This window comes from Centrocercus urophasianus, unplaced genomic scaffold (assembly GCF_019232065.1).
Source record: "Centrocercus urophasianus isolate 14NV4802_14NV808 unplaced genomic scaffold, USGS_Curo_1.0 seq_43, whole genome shotgun sequence".
Lineage (NCBI taxonomy): Eukaryota > Metazoa > Chordata > Aves > Galliformes > Phasianidae > Centrocercus > Centrocercus urophasianus.
The window spans coordinates 1,713,577-1,728,910 of record NW_024885011.1 but is presented as its reverse complement, the minus strand read 5'-3'; the positions used below and the strand labels follow the sequence as shown (position 1 = coordinate 1,728,910).

General features: G+C 54.5%; 2 protein-coding genes across 2 annotated transcripts in view; both read left to right on the top strand.

The window, feature by feature from the left end:
- The first annotated feature begins 50 nt into the window (after window positions 1-50).
- Window positions 51-1,061, top strand: LSM10 (LSM10, U7 small nuclear RNA associated). Its single transcript, XM_042834062.1, has 2 exons — window positions 51-99; window positions 412-1,061. The coding sequence occupies exon 2, from the start codon at window positions 509-511 to the stop codon at window positions 878-880; it is 372 nt and encodes a 123-aa protein (XP_042689996.1). The 5' UTR covers window positions 51-99; window positions 412-508; the 3' UTR covers window positions 881-1,061.
- Window positions 1,062-1,754: 693 nt separating this feature from the next.
- The window catches only part of STK40 (serine/threonine kinase 40), a 15,291-nt gene continuing 1,711 nt past the window's right edge, over window positions 1,755-15,334 (top strand). The window contains exons 1-10 of the mRNA XM_042833987.1: window positions 1,755-1,813; window positions 5,469-5,581; window positions 6,849-6,968; window positions 7,917-8,002; window positions 8,457-8,600; window positions 9,599-9,826; window positions 10,590-10,642; window positions 12,428-12,543; window positions 14,555-14,699; window positions 14,975-15,094. Coding sequence (XP_042689921.1) covers window positions 6,857-6,968; window positions 7,917-8,002; window positions 8,457-8,600; window positions 9,599-9,826; window positions 10,590-10,642; window positions 12,428-12,543; window positions 14,555-14,699; window positions 14,975-15,094 — 1,004 coding nt within the window. The 5' untranslated portion in view covers window positions 1,755-1,813; window positions 5,469-5,581; window positions 6,849-6,856. The remainder of the gene's footprint in view (window positions 1,814-5,468; window positions 5,582-6,848; window positions 6,969-7,916; window positions 8,003-8,456; window positions 8,601-9,598; window positions 9,827-10,589; window positions 10,643-12,427; window positions 12,544-14,554; window positions 14,700-14,974; window positions 15,095-15,334) is intronic.

Sequence of the window (15,334 nt, the reverse complement as noted above, 5' to 3'; positions counted from 1 at the left end):
CCAGCCTGCCTCCGAGCCGCCGGGCGGGGCGGGGCCGAACGGGGCGGGACGGAGCGGGGCAGCGCGCGAGGCCGCCCCTTCCTGCTGCCGGACCGGGCGGTGAGCTGGGCTGGGGGGGATCGGGATGTGCGGAGGGAGGGGGCTGCAAACCCTGCGGGTGAGGGGATGCGTGCGGCTTGGATGGGAGAACTGAGTGTGCGGGGTGGGAGTGCAGAAGGCGGGATGGGGGATGCGAGGGCAGCGCGCAGGTGGTTATGCGAGGGAAGGGAGCAGCGAGCACCGCGGTAAGCGAAGGGAGGGAGGTAATGAGCACTCCGTGTGCACGGGGAGGAGGCAGCGCGTGCCCCCGTGTGTAGAGGGCTGGTGGAACTGCCAGGTGTGTACGTACCCGAGCGTGCCATGCTTCCACAGCTGCACTGAAGCACGTGCTGGTGCCCAGTCCTGGAGGTCGAGGTGCTGGTGGGGCACAGCGTAGCATCTCCCTCCGTTCATCTGCCACAGCCGCACCATGGAGGTCAGCCATTCAGTCAAGGAGCGCACCATCGCCGAGAACAGCCTGGTCATCCTGCTGCAGGGCCTGCACGGCCACGTCACCACCGTGGATCTCCGTGATGAGAGCACGGCCACGGGACGGGTGGCCAACGTGGACGCCTTCATGAACATGCGCCTGGCCCAGGTGACCTTCACAGACAGGCGAGGCGTGGTGTCACAGCTGGACGAGATCTTCGTGGCCGGCAGGAACGTGCGCTACGTGCACATCCCCGACCAGGTGGACATCAGGGCCACCATCGAGCGGCAGCTGCAGGCCATCCACCGCGTGCGCTACTTCGGGGGCCGCGACAAGGGCAGGAGGGAGTTCCCTCGTGCCAAGCACAAATGAGCCCCGCTGCCTCCTTGGTGGGACACCCGAGTTTTTCTTTAATGAACAACCCAACTTCAAAGGGTCGGTGATCTTCGGCTCCATCCCTGTGCAACTGGCAGCTACTCTTCTATCCCTCTTCTTACGGTTTTTCAGCTTTCAAACAAAGCCCTTTTGGCCACAATGCCTGGCTCTGCAGTGATCCTTGGCTGTAGCCTCTTCTGCAGGACTGTGCCCCCCTGTCCCTGGGACCCGGCTGCTGCAGGGAGCCGCGGGCCTGATCCTGGGGGGGGAGAGGGCAGTGCAGGGGTAAACCTGGGCTGTGGGCAGGCAGTGGGGCCAGGGGAAAAGAGGTGCTTTGCTCAGAGCTGCCACCCAGCCCTGTTCCTGTTCTTCATCCCCATTCGCAGGGCTGCTGGCCCTGCAGGCATCGTGGAGCCGAGCCTCCCGGCTGCCCTCGCACCGGTTCTGGCCAGAGGACCACGCAAGGAGCGATTCGGCCGTCCGCGGTTGCCATAGCGGTGGGGCAGTGCGCATGTACGGGTGGGCGGGGCAGAGCTTGCGGTGAACGCACACTTCTTTCTTCCAATGGCAGCGCTCCGTAAATTCCCACCTGCCCACCAATCCGCCGGCAGAGCAGGCGCCAATCAGCGGAGAGAGTCATTGAGCATCGGCCAATCAATCTCCATTTCTCGCCTCCGCGCAACAGCCAATCAAGACTCGCTTCCCATGAGGCCTTCGTCGCTGCCAATCACGGCCGGCTTCTGTCCCGCTGCCCAATCAGCGCCGCCGTTCCTGCGTGGAGGCGGTCCGGCAGCCAGGAGGCGGAGCGACGCGGTTGGGGCGGGGCCGGGCCGGGCCGTGCGTCACTTCCGCTGTCAGGTGGCCGCCGCGGAGCGGAGCGGAGGCCGCGCGGGGCTGCGGGGAGCGGCCGCGCCGGCCCCGGGGCCATGGGTGAGTGGTGGGGCGGGCGCGGGGTCGCGCGGCGGCTGCGTGAGGGGGATGAGCGGCCCGGCGGTATTGTTGGGGCAGGGACCGGGAACGGCGCGTGGGCACGGCGGCTCCGCTGCGAGGCCGGAGGAGAAGCGTGGGGCGGGGGTCACAGCCCCGGGTCTGGGTCTTGGTCTGCCGGTGCGGGTGGGGCCGGCGGTGCGATCGGCTCCATAGGGGCTCGTCGCAGCTCCGCACGGCCGTTCCGCAGCTCCGTGCCGCCGTGCGGCTCCGCTTGGAGGGCGGCCCGGGGGTCTCAGAGCCGCCTGAGCCCCGCGCCGTGGTTTCGCTCAGTGCTGCGGTGACTTTTTCTTGCTATCGAAACCTTTTCTCGACCGTTTTCCAGTAACTCTTGCAGCGCAGTGTCCCTTAGCGCTGCCCGTCCCCAGGCTGAGCTGTCGGTCCCTGTGAAAGCTCCGCGCAGCAGCGGCAGGCGGTGTGCGAAAGCCAGATAGCAGAATCGTTAAGGTTGGAAAAGACCTCAGAGCTCATTACTGCTTCCAGGAGGGGCTTCTTCTAATCCCCGGGGCATTACAGAATCGTCTCCTCCTGAAGCCTCCCGAAGGTGCCCTGTAGGCACTTAATGCAGCCATTGAAGGACAGCCCTGCAGGTTCTGCCCGAGCTGTGCTCAGCCTGCGGAGCTGAGCGCTGAATTTAGAGGCTCAGCGCTGCTCTGCATTCCTGCACTGCTCTCATTCGGATTGGGATCGTGCCTGGCTGCTCTCCGGCTGCTGTCACTTTCAATATGAAATAGCCCTGTTTGGTTACCAGCGTGCTTTTTTTTCCTCTTTTTTTTGACTTACACCATCCATCAATGTACTTTCACGCTGCAAGCAATAGTAACGTTCACGTGGTGGTAAGATTCACCCGTGTGGGTGACGTCTGTGTTTCTCCCTATCTCGTTGGGGCTGGTGAGTGGGGCATTGTTAGCAGCAGCCACACCTTGCTGTAAAAGTGTCAGCACGTGTGAGTCACACGCTGGTGTGTGTGTGTGTGTGAGGAAAGTCCTGCTGTGCTGATGGATGGCTGTGCACCTAGCAACGTCAGCTGTAAACGAAAATAATCCCCAGAGCAACACGCCTCTCCCCCCTGCACCCAGGACGTGGGGCTGCACAGGGACGTGGCCGTGCTGCTGGGTGAAGGGATGAAGCTGGAATCGGTGTTTGTGTAACCCAGCAGGGAACTCCCAGCCGTGAGTCCTTGGCGAGCCCTCGTGTTGATGCATCAGAAGGGTTTGGAGCAGCCCAGCCTGCTGCCAGCTCGTGGTCACGGCGCTGGAATCCTGCGCTTTGGAACTCCCTGCTGGGGCTGGGAAGGGATTTCCTCTCCCTGTGCGGTTCTGCCCATGGAAGTGGCACTGCAGGGTGGTGGTGCGTCCCCAGCACTGCCTGCGCCCGGGGCTCTGAGTGCTGTGGTTGGGGTGCAGTGAGTCCAGCTCTGTGCCTCCCCCGGAGCTCACTTGGTGCAGGGGGAAGGAGCTCGCTGGGCTCTGGATTTCCAAGAAATCAGTGACTCAGGGCTGCTGTGTGCTCTGGAGAAGGCGGCTCTTCCCGGAAGGGCTCACGGCACAGAACACGGTTTGGTTGTACTGCTGGCTCTGAGTCATCCAGAGGATTTTTTTCTTTAATTCTTTGTATTCCTATTGCAGAACTGCTAAACTTCCATAGCTTTTTGGTGTTCTTTCCGGCTCTGTACCAAATGTTGCAGTGTTAGGCTCCCAAAAAACCCAAAGCTGTCCAACAGACGCTGCTGGGCTCTGTTATCTGCCACTGCCCCAGCTCTGTCCTGTCTCCCCTCTGTCACCCCATTTCCTTCCTTGCAGAGATCAGCTCCTCGGTAGCACTGCTCCACGGCCTTTGGCATTCCCTCATCACCCCAGAAATTGTAAGCACAGACAAACCCACTTTGTGCCCCTGTGAGATAAAGCAGCAGAAAGCACGGCTGAGGTTGTGTCAGCTGTTGCAGTTCCTTAACTAGTTTCTGCGGTGCTGAGTAATCCTGTTCACACCCCAAAGGTACTATTTTTTCAGCTCCTGCTATTAACAGAGGACTGCAGGACCTGCTTGTTCCTTGCCCTGAGATGCACAGGGCAGCCCTCCTCCACTTGCTTTCCTTTGTTGCTGTGCTGGGCGCTGGAACATTGCGTGGCAGTTCAGGAATTAGACAATTTCCTTAAGCTACCTAATGAAAAGACATTAGGTCTGGACCTCTAAAATTCATTTGATTAACAGTTCTATCGAAGTCACGATGCGGTAGGAAGCTCTAAATGCACTTCCCCAGTAAGGTTTTGATGCATGCACTGCACCAGAAGTCAGAGATGAATTCCTGTGTTCCTGTCTGAGCCTGCTGGTGTCACAGGTGGTGGAGCGGGGCTGTGAGCAGTTCCTGCACTGGGGGGGAGTGGGGAACCACCGTGTGAGCATCCATGGTGCTGCTGGGAGGGATCTCCTTCTGGCTCTTTGGTGGACTTTTGGATATGCTGTGCTGAGATGGATTTTGCTGGGGTTGAAATGGGTTGGGTTTGTTTTGTTTTTTGCAGTGCTAAGAGCTGGGAAAGCCCAGCAGTGTGAGGCTGCCGTGGGCACAGAGCTGCTCCTCCATGCAGCACAGCTCTGTGTTGGGATCGCTCCGTTGCAGCAGGGTTGGTGCTGCCTGTTTGCTCCGTGCCCATCGTGTCTGAGGGGGAATTCAGCGTGCTGGGATCCCTTGCTGTGCTTGGAGCTGTGGGGCAATGGGCAGCTGGGTCCCAGCGTGCTGCTCCTGCCCTGAGGTGTCTCCACTCACAGCCTGGAGCAATCCTGAGCCTGGACTTGTGTGGAGCTGCTTCTTGCAGGATGCAGTTTGTGTCTGTGCAGCACCAGCTTTGTGTAGCACGTGTTTCAGGCAGGGGAGCCCCTTGGAGTGAGAGCTTCGTATCAGTGCAGCTCAGGATGAGATGGATTTGTGGGCAGAAAGCAGCAGCTGGGAACCTCCTGCTCTGCATTTGTGGCTTCTGCATCCAGTGCCTTCCACCCTGGCTCAGAGCACTCCTTCCAGCCCCACACCAGCCTGCTGCAGCACAGCGGGATCTTGCACAATGAAGCCGTGGCCCTTTGACCAGTTTCCCTGCTCTAATCAGGATTACACAACGTGCAGGAAAGGGAACAGCTCTGCTCTCTCACAGCAGCTGTCCCAGTGCTCTTCCTTTGCCCTGTGACCTTCACTGAAAGCACTCTGTGTGCTCTGTGCCTTCTGGGACCCCCGGAGCCCTTTGGGTTCTGTGGGCTGGTGTGCCTGGGGGGTGTAGATGGTGTAGGCCTGGTTCTGGAGCATCAGATTTCAGTCCTAAATTTACTCTTTTGGGATGGTGTGAGCTGGTAGGTAGTGCTGACCATTGGTTGTGAAGAGGAATCCACTTGCAGTGAGGATTTGTAAAACTCAGTGCATCATTCTCAGCCTTTTCCCAACGTTATTCTGTTCAAGTCCAAACTTTTAGAATCAGCTCCTGTGGTGGTTTAGTAATTCCTCCCAGCAATGAAGGCTCTGTCACAGCAGCTCTGTCCCTCCTGCAGGCAGGGAGGGCAATACAGGAGCACAGCTGTGCCCCCAGCATCAGGTGCATCTCATTCCATGTTGCAGAGCCCTCGACCTTCCAACCAGCCAGGCTTCTCCGAGGTGAGGACTCCTGTCTGCTGAGACGCTGGAAAACCTAGTTTGGGAGAAGAGTGAAGACACAGTTGATGCTGAACGACGTGAGTCCTCCAATTATTTTGTTTACCCTAACGCTGTTTGCACCAGAGCTTCCTACCCGGCTCCCGTTGCACAACACTCCTTATCTCAGAGTTTCTGTGCAGTGGGGTTTCTCCAGTGGAAATCTTACTCACACGTTGCCAGCAGAGAGCAGAGGATCATAGAATCATAGAATCACCAAGGTTGGAAAAGACCTCAAAGCTCATCCAGTCCAACCGTTCACCTGTTACCAACAGCTCCCACTGAACCACGTCCCTCAGCACCGCATCCAGTCTCTCCTTGAACGCCCCCAGGCTCGGTGACTCCACCACCTCCCTGGGCCTCCATTGCAGTGCCTGACCACCCTTTCTGGAAAGTAATTCTTCCTCATGTCCAGCCTGAATCTGCCCTGCTGTAGCTTGAAATTCTCACAGGGCTGTGGGGAGCACCGGGCTGGGGGTGATGGGGAGCAGGGAGGAGATTTCTCGCTCAAAGATCCAAACTCGTGGTGGAACCCGACGGCGCGGGGCTGTAAATCCGCTGGAGGATTTCTCACCTTATCTTCGCTGCTATCTCTGACCTTGGTGACAGATGCTGCTCCCTAATTGATGTGATGAGATCACTGCTGTGTGCACACAAAGGGTGGAGCTGCCGGAGGGTGAACGGCCCGGCTTCCCTCAGCTTCCCTCAGCGTGGTGATTTGTCACTCTCTTCCTTGGTGAAACTCAGGGACTTTTTTTAACCAAGTGCAAGGCAAAATATTTGGTCGGCAGTGAGCTTGTAGGGAGCTCAGCAGGGCTTGGCTGGGACTTGGCTCAGGGGAAGGAAATGAATCTGGGCTCAGTTCCTCCTCTCCCCCCACCTCTCTGAGAATGAATGCACAGAACTCCCTGGGTTGAATCAGAAGGAGGCACCCATGCGAAGGGGAACTGCAGCATTGGTTTGGAATGTGTGAATTGACAGACCTGGGTTTTGCTGTCAAGCAAGCTCTCGTTGTTTTCACTTGTTCCCACTACGTCTCTCAAACCTCTGTTCTAGGAGAAGTTGCTTTGAATAACAGAGCTGATTTGTACCTTCAGCGTGCGTCCAGCCTCCAGCCCTATCAGTAAATGAGCCGTGTTGGTTGGTTGCTGGGTTTTTTTTTGGTTTGTTTTGTTTGTTTCTTTTGCAGAAGGATGAGTAGGCAGGGCAGCACATCAGTAAGCAAAAGCCTTGCCATGTGAAATAAGGGATAGCAGAAGGAAATGAACTCAGTCGCTCATCAAACTGTGATCTTTTCTCTCTTCCAAGAGCCAAGGATGAAGCGGCGAGCATCAGACAGAGGAGCTGGGGAAACATCCACTAAGGCAAAAGCTCTTTGTACAGGGATCTCTGGAAATAATGCCAAGAGAGCAGGCCCTTTCATACTGGGTAAGCAGAGGGGGTTTTCTTCATCTTTCGTTTTCAGCTGATTGCTGCTGATGGCAAAACTGAAAGCAGAAGGCAAAGCAGAGCTGTAACTTGGTGCCTCACAGCTGGGCAGCTCCCTTGGCATCACAGGGCAGCAGTCGTGGGGCTTCTGTAGCCAGTCAGGCAGGGACACGAGTGGCACCAGCACAGCAAGGCACGCCTGTCTTTGAAGATAAACTTGAACCCTTGCTCCTAATTTTTATTTTCTTTGCTTTATTAAACTACGTTCTTAAAGTTTGTTTAAAAGCAACTTCAGGAAGCTTTTTGGTCAGAGCTCTGGGGATGGGTTTAACCCAGTTTGCCTGAAACGTGCTATCAGGCTGCTCAAGAACACAGTGACTGTTACAGGGGATGTATGCCTGGGCAAGGCTGCTCTGCTGGCTTTGAGAGCTGCTAGAGCAGTTGCTGGTTTGGAACTAGTTGCACAAAGTGCTAAAAAATGATGGATTTTCAGCTGGAAACCAGCAGCAATCAGCTAGCTGGCTTGACACAGTGTCCTCTGTTCATTTTAACTTGCAGCGTGGAGTGATGCATGTGCCTGAGAGCCCCTGCAGAGCTGGTGGTTGGGTTGGGAGGAGTGGTAGCAGCAGTTGCCAGGGGTGTTGTTGGTGTATGATGTAAAAGTTGTATGGTTCAGGCATGCAGAAATGGGAATTCCACAGCAGAGCTGTGCTATGTGTGACTTTTCTTCTTTGCTTAATGGTTCTGCAGTTGACAACTTAAAACACTGTCCACAGTGGTTTCATTGTTGTCTTGAGATCATGGTTTGCAGAAGGACTCTTGGTGTCCTGAGAAAAAGGAGCTTGATTTAAGCTAACGTAAACTGTGTGACACTTGGATACTGATGTAACCCTGAATTAGTCATTGCTGCTTGAGGAAAACAAGTCTGTTTTTGCTTTGTGCTGTTAGGTCCACGTTTAGGTAACTCCCCTGTGCCAAGTATTGTTCAGTGTTTGGCAAGGAAGGATGGGACAGATGACTTCTATCAGCTAAAGGTAAGCAAAGTGCAGGGGCTCCAGCTCTTCTCTGACTCTTGCTCCCATGACAGTGCTTGGTGCAATGTGGTGCAGGCTGAGCAGAGGGAATTGGCTGCTGAACCCTCAGCAGGGCAGCTCTGCAGGCATCGCTCTGGGCTCGGGTTTGGCTCTGAGCTGGGGCTCTGCAGTGCTCTCCCAATGGTCTCCTGTGCTGCACCAAAGCAGGAAGGGCCTCTTGGGGTATTGGCAGAAACCACATGAGCCTCTTCTGTGTTATTCAGGCTCATGCTATGCGTTCTGTGCAGCTCTTAACTCAGACAGGCTTGTCTCAAGTGCACAGATACCAGAGTAATTACACCCAAGTGTTAAGTATCCACGTGGTTACTTAAAATGTGAGAGAGCTTTGGGGGCGTTTCTTTTTTATTTTTCTGCTGGGAGTTGTAAAAGTCTTTTTTTTTCCTTTTCCCTGAAGATTCTCACCTTAGAAGAAAGGGGGGATAAAGGAATAGAAACACAGGAAGAGCGACAGGGCAAGATGCTGCTGCACACGGAGTATTCTCTCCTTTCCCTGCTCCACAATCAGGAAGGAGTGGTTCATCACCATGGGCTCTTCCAGGTACAGCTGGTCACTGTGCAGCTCAGGGCAGTGCTGGCCATTGCTGCTGCCTCGAGCTGCTTTTGTGTGTTGTGCAGTTGGTGCTGACCCTCTTCTGGTGCACAGAGAGTTCCCAGCACACCCAGGTTCCTCAGCACTGCTTCAAACAAGCACGTTTGTGGCAGGGCCTTTGGGGTGTGAAGTGTGACATAACAGGGTTGGGATTTGGGAAGTGTGAGGACGAGTGGAGGTGCTCAGCACGCCCTCTGATACTCATGGTTTGACAGTGACTGCTATCATAGTGCACCTGGAGCCTGTCAGCCTGGTGTGATGACATTTATGGGCTGCCTCCCTGCTTTATTAACTCCCTGCAAATTAACTCGTGCTCACAGAGCGCCCTTCAGAACGGAGGTTGTGTTTTCTGGTCTCTCTACTGCTTTATGATGGCTGGTAAGAAGGAGTGAGGTGCCAAGGAGCTGTTTTGGTGTGTTAAAATGAACCACTGGATGTGCTGATCAGCATCCCCAGCGAGTGAACGTGCTGCTACCACCTTCAGGGCTGCTCGTGGATTGGAGTTACCACTGGGATGCTGGTGTTGCTTTGCATGCTGGTTACGTTTTGCCAACAGACTTTTCACTCCAGGCTGTCTGTGCTGTATCTTAAATAAAGGAAACGTCCAATTTGGTTGTGTCCTGCTTAGCGTTACGAAGGATCTGCTAATTTTTCTGCTTATTAATGATCTGGAGTGTTCAGTCTGAGCTGCCACGGGCTTTGTTTAGGTTTTACCTGAAGCTGCATGTCTCGCTGTCAGTACTGCTGTACACATGTGAGCAAAGAGCACAGACTTTCTCTGGCTTCTCCAAGCAGAGATCATGCATCATCTCTCTGAAATCCCCACTTGGGACCAAGATCAAGCCCTGTAATTGCTTCCACTTATTCTGGGATCAGCCTGTATTTATTTTCTGGTGCTCTGTCTGATAGCTGCCTGAACCATTGCTCATGTGTTTGCTTCCCTGCAGGACCGAGCTTGCGAAATTATAGAAGATCTGGAAGCCAACAGAATGGTCAGAAAAATGAAGAAGCGCATTTGCCTCGTGTTAGACTGCCTCTGTGCTCATGATTTCAGTGACAAAACAGCAGATCTGATCAACCTGCAGCACTACGTCATTAAGGAGAAGAGGCTCAGCGAGCGAGAGACGGTGGTGATATTTTATGATGTGGTACGAGTGGTGGAAGCATTACATAAGGTGAGAGCTTTCCCTTTCAGGGCTGGGAGACTTGGTTTTCCCATGTTAGGTATCTTAAAACTTCCTCTTGTGGGCGGTGGGAAGGTTGGAAAGGATGGAGCTGTGTGTCAGTGGCTGCGTTCTGGGTCAGCCCTCGGGCCCCAGGCCATGGGAGCTTCCCCTCTCCTTTGGTTTCCAGTGATGATGTAGCATGGAGAAGGGCCAGCTGGGCTCAGGGCAGCTCAGGTGAGCTGTGATCCCAGAAAGGTGGTGGTCGAGGAGGAGAGCAGAGGCTGATCGGCTGCAGGAGGCACTTCAGGCTGTTTCCCTTGGAAGCACGATGCATCTGACTGTAAGAATTGCTTCTGCTGAGCTAAAAGCTCAGGTTGAATTTACCATCTATCTACTGTGAGTTCCTGCAGCAAGAATAGATTCTGCTGCTGTTTGACCCTATGGAAAGGAGCTTCCATCTTTAAGCCTGGGTGTTCCAAGCTTCTTGGTGTCATGCTTTTATACTGGGATGACTTCAGGTGTTGTGGTTATTTTAACATAGCTGCCACTCAATGTTCTGCTGTATATTAGAGCCAGCTCTGCCTTCCTTCCTTTACATCTAGAAGAAATTGTCTGAGAAGGTGAGTGTTCCCCACCTGTGTTTTTGTACTCTGAGAAAGAAGACAGCCTCATTTCAAATTAAAAAAAAAAAAAGATGCTGAGTGCTTTTATGTAAGCATCAAATTCAGACCAAAATGCCTTTGCTCATGTTACACAATTATGTATTTTTCAGAAAAATATTGTGCACAGAGACTTGAAACTAGGAAACATGGTGCTAAACAAAAGGTAAGTGTGCTGGAGAGCCCCTTTGTGGTTCCTACCCTGAAGCAGATGTTTTGTAGGAACAGAGCTGGAGGCATTGCAGAATGAGAGTGCTCTGTGAGAAGGCTGAGGGGCTTGGAAAGGAGCTGCTGGAAAATGCAGATCCAGTTCAGAGTTAGATAAGCTGATCTCCAGCAGTGAATCGAGCCTGATGCAGGCAGTTCTGTCTGTGTAACACTTGGTGACCTCTTGTCAGCATTTCCTGTTGGATTCTGGCTTCTGAAAGCCAGGTTTGATAGTAATCCAGAAACCTGTAAGGGAAATGGTTCTTACAAAAGAGAAGGAACTGAAACATGTGAGATGGTTCTGTTGGTGGCATTCACTTCCCGTCCTGCTGCAGGAATTCCCAGCGCTGCAGTCTGCACTGTAATCACAGCGCCGTTCCACCTCTGGCTGCTCTGCTGCTGTGTTTTTGCTAGCAGCAAAATATTTACTTATCTAAACAAAGTTCTTCTGTCTGGACGTGCTCTTGAAGTGGCTTCCTTGTTCCCATCAGCTGCTTGGTGCAGGGCTCAGCACAGCACAGCGATGCACCCATGGGACACAGCCGCAGTGCCAGCGGGATGCGGCCGGGCTGGGCTGCACTGCTGGCTGCTCCTTGCAGCTTTGTGTCTCTTATTTGTGCAGTTGCTCAGCTGGCAGGCTGGTTCCAGTTCAGATACGTTGCTGTATTCTTCAGCATTACATTACTGGCTAAATATTTTGCACTCGCCTTAGGAATGAGTGGAATCCCTCTTTTCGCACTGTCTTTTTTTTTTTTTTTTAACTGTGGAATGAATAAAAGCTTGGAAGGCTTTGGGTCCTCAGGCTCCCAGTCTGTAGGAAGCAAGTGGATCCTCTGTGTTTGCAGCTTGCTTTGCTCTTTTTCTCCTCCCTAATACTGTTTGAAAGCAAGCAGGTTTTGCCTACCGAGGTTGAACTTGTTGCTCTCCCCACCCCACGCACAGCAGGTGATGGTTTGTGGGGTTGCCTCCACACTGAGATTTTTTTTTATATAGCTACTTCAAGAAAAATCTCTTCTGCTTGCTTGTTTGATGCCTCCTTGCTAGGAGCAGGCAGCTGAAGGGTGCTTCATAAAGGATCCCTGCAGAGCTGCCCTCCTGCTGCAGGCAGAGCATGCAGTGCAGATACCTGCAGGCAGAGCTGCACGTCAGCTGTGGTGAGGAAGAGCTGCAGGCTGCAAAGCAGTGAGCGGCCTGGAAGGGTGGGAGAAGGTCACATCTGAGGGACTGAAAGAAAGGAAGCAGCCCTGAACACTTCAGTGTCCTTCAGAACAGTCAGTCTTCTAAGTCAGCCTTTCCCAAATGCCACGTTGCTGTTCAGCCAGGGAGCTCTTCTGACTTCTTGCACTCCTGAAACAAGTCTGTCCGCCTTAATAATCAGCTCTCTGTTGGCAGCCCACACTTGGTTTTGTTTCACTTGTCTGTTAGATTTGTTGGGAGTGCTTCTTGGGTATTTTGACTGACTTCATTCATGCTTGTCGATTCCCATGGTGTGATATTGCTCAAGAACACAGAAGTCGGTGTCTTTTTCAAGAAGGCAGCTTTTCTGCTCAGTCCAGTGAGTTGTGCATTGAGAGCCAAACCGAGTGACATGGAAGTTGAAAGGTGGTGGTCATTCCAGAACGAGTTCACCTTCCCTTGAAAATCATATTACCTGCTGCTGCCAACCCCATGCTCACAGTGTAGCAGGCTTCCTGGGGCCCATCACACGTGCTCCTTGTTCACCCATCCCTCTGCTTCTTCCCAGGACTCATCGGATAACCATAACCAACTTCTGCCTGGGGAAGCACCTGGTGAGTGAGGATGACCTTCTGAAGGACCAGCGGGGGAGCCCTGCCTACATCAGCCCCGATGTGCTCAGCGGTAGGCGTCCTGTCCTCCGTGCTGCCGCTTTCCCAGCCCTGCTTTAACGCATCTTCCGCTCTCTGTGGCTCCTCACCCTGCTGTGAGGGCAGCTGATCCCTGAGCTGCAGGTGCTGCAGCAGCTCCGTGTTCCCTGCAGGGATCTGCTGACCCTGTGGGCAGCTGCTGGGCTGACTGCGAGGAGTTGCTTAAAAATAAAATGATCAGGGCAGCGTTGTCCTTGGCCTGCAGCTTGTCTGCTCCTCAGGAGAGGGAAAGCAGCTTTCCCTGATGGCATTTAACTGTTTTCAGTGCCTGGAACTTCCAGCAGCAGGTGGGGTTCCTGTTCAGCTGCTGCAGCAGGTTCTGTAGGCTGTAAGATTTGCCCTGCTGGCTGTGTGCTGCCTGTAGCTGAGCAGTGGCTCAAGCAGACACTGGGCTTCTGGGTTTGCTCTCATCCAGCTGAGCTGACCTGTGGTGTTGGTGGCTGCATTTACAGCTGGGGCCACATGTTAGAAGTTTCTCTCCACATAGACTCTGGTTACTAAGCATTAGCTCACAGTGTGGAGTCTTCCCACTGACTGCAGATAGAATTGCTTTTGTTTGGAGCTGTCTGTAGAGCCTCACGTGTTAGGATGGGAAACTGCCTAAAACCTGAACACCAGCAGCCAGCATTCCTGTGCCAGTCTGCAGTGCAGGACAGCTGCCCTCACAGAATCCCTGCCATTCTTTCTCTTGAGCACTGAGAGCACCTCTGCAGAAGATTTGAGTCATCCCTTACCAGTCTGCAGTCTCCCAAGCAGTCCTATATGGAGATACCCTCAGAGGGAGCTGGTCTTTTCTGCTCAGTGTGCAAGGCCCAGTAGGCCACCCCAGTAAATTCACACTCAGGTTTACAGGCAGCAGAAGCCAACGCAACTGAGCTCTTCCATCACCATCTGCCAGGCAGGTCTGAGGCTGCTTCCCTTCTCCTCCTAGGCCAGGAAGGGAGGCAGAGGCTGACAGGGAGATGGAATTCATGCTTTTTGCAGACCTTTCCTGTTCTTCAGGATATCCTGAGGCCCCTGGAACCAGATGGGTGATGCAAGCCAACTGCTTTGCAGGAGTTTGGAGCAGTTGCTGCTCAGCTGAAGGGTGTCTGAAGGGTGCACAGAGCTGCTCCTTCCTGCCAACCTGGGGTACCACGCAGCCCTGCTGGCCTGCTGTCAGCAGCCAGGCTGCATCTGATGGCTTGTGCTGGTGCTTTGAATGGCCTCTGTGCAATTGCTGCGGGGCTCCTGTGTCCCTCAAAACTGCCCCAAAGTGGCTCAGTCTGCAAATTCCCTCTGGAGGCAGAAGTTACTTGGGGACATCTCAGGCTTCACCATCTGCAGAATCTGAGCATCCCTCTGTCTGTGTTGCTGATACTCCTGGGCAAGGGGAAGCTGAAAGGCCTGGAGAATTAATCATTGTTTTAGTTGCTGGGAGAAGCTGTCTTCTGCGAAGAGATGGCTTGTGTTTTATGGCTGCCGAAATGTCACCGCAGGAAAAGCTGGGGGAGGAGGGAGAGGTGCCTTTTTTTGAGCGTATAAAGCGGAGAATAATTAGTACAAATAACAAATGCTGCAGCAGTGACTCACTGCGTGACTCAGAGGAAGCCGTTCCCTCCATCCTATGCTGCGGTGCAGCACTGGAGCTCAAGCTCTGAGCCTCACGCTTGCTTCTGTTGGCTGATGTGCTGTGTGCTCAGTTTGAGCAGCGCTGCGTGGCTGCCGGGTGGGCAGCTTCCCTGCAGGAGTGCTGCCGGGTGTCAGTGCAGCAAAAGGTGCCTGAGTTCTCATCTGTGATGGCATCAGAGCTGTTGGTGTGTGGAAAGCCCTCCTGGGAGAGGAAGGGTTGGCAGCTGTGCTCTGTCTGTTGGCACCTTCCAGAGGTGCCAGGTGCTGCTGCATGAGGGTGCAACGCCTCCAAAGGTGGAGCAGCCCAGGATGTGATCCTCCCGTGCTGCAGAGTAACCAACCCTGGTGCTTCCACCTCCTCTCCCCCCCTGCAGGTCGGCCGTACCGCGGCAAACCCAGCGACATGTGGGCGCTGGGCGTCGTGCTCTTCACCATGCTCTATGGCCAGTTCCCCTTCTATGACAGCATACCTCAGGAGCTCTTCCGCAAAATCAAGGCTGCCGAGTACACCATCCCTGAGTGAGTACCACCTTCAGCCCCCTACCCCACCGGTGGGCTCAGCCCCAGCCCCCCAGGCTCACAGCTGGTGCGAGCGCAGAGGCCGCAGGTTGGGAGCAGCAGCAGAGCCGGGACGTGCTGTAAGAGCGAGGAAGGCTTCGTGCTGCAGGGCTGGGGATTCAGCCCCGGGTTGATCCTGCCTCTCTTGGCTCAGAGCTCTCATAGCTCTGCCCCACGCCTCCTGCTGCTGGCGCTGCCCGCCTCAGACCCGGCCTCACCGCACGTTGTTTCCCCAGGGATGGTCGGGTCTCAGAGAACACTGTGTGCTTGATCCGAAAACTGCTCGTCTTGGATCCGCAGCAGCGCCTGACAGCTTCTGAAGTGCTGGATTCCCTCAGCTCCATCATAGCATCCTGGTACGTTGCAGAGGATGCGCTCCTCGAGCTGCGTTACAGCACCTGTGGGCAGCAGGCTGCTGCCAAGCACGGGGCACCAGAGGATGCACTGTGGGAGCTGCAGAAAAGCATTAAATCCTGTGTGTGAAGCTCTGGGGGCTGCTGGTGGGTGTAGCCAGCACAGTCAGAGCCCATGCTGTCACACAGCCCATGCTGTCACACAGCCCATGCTGTCACACAGCCCATGCTGTCACACAGCCC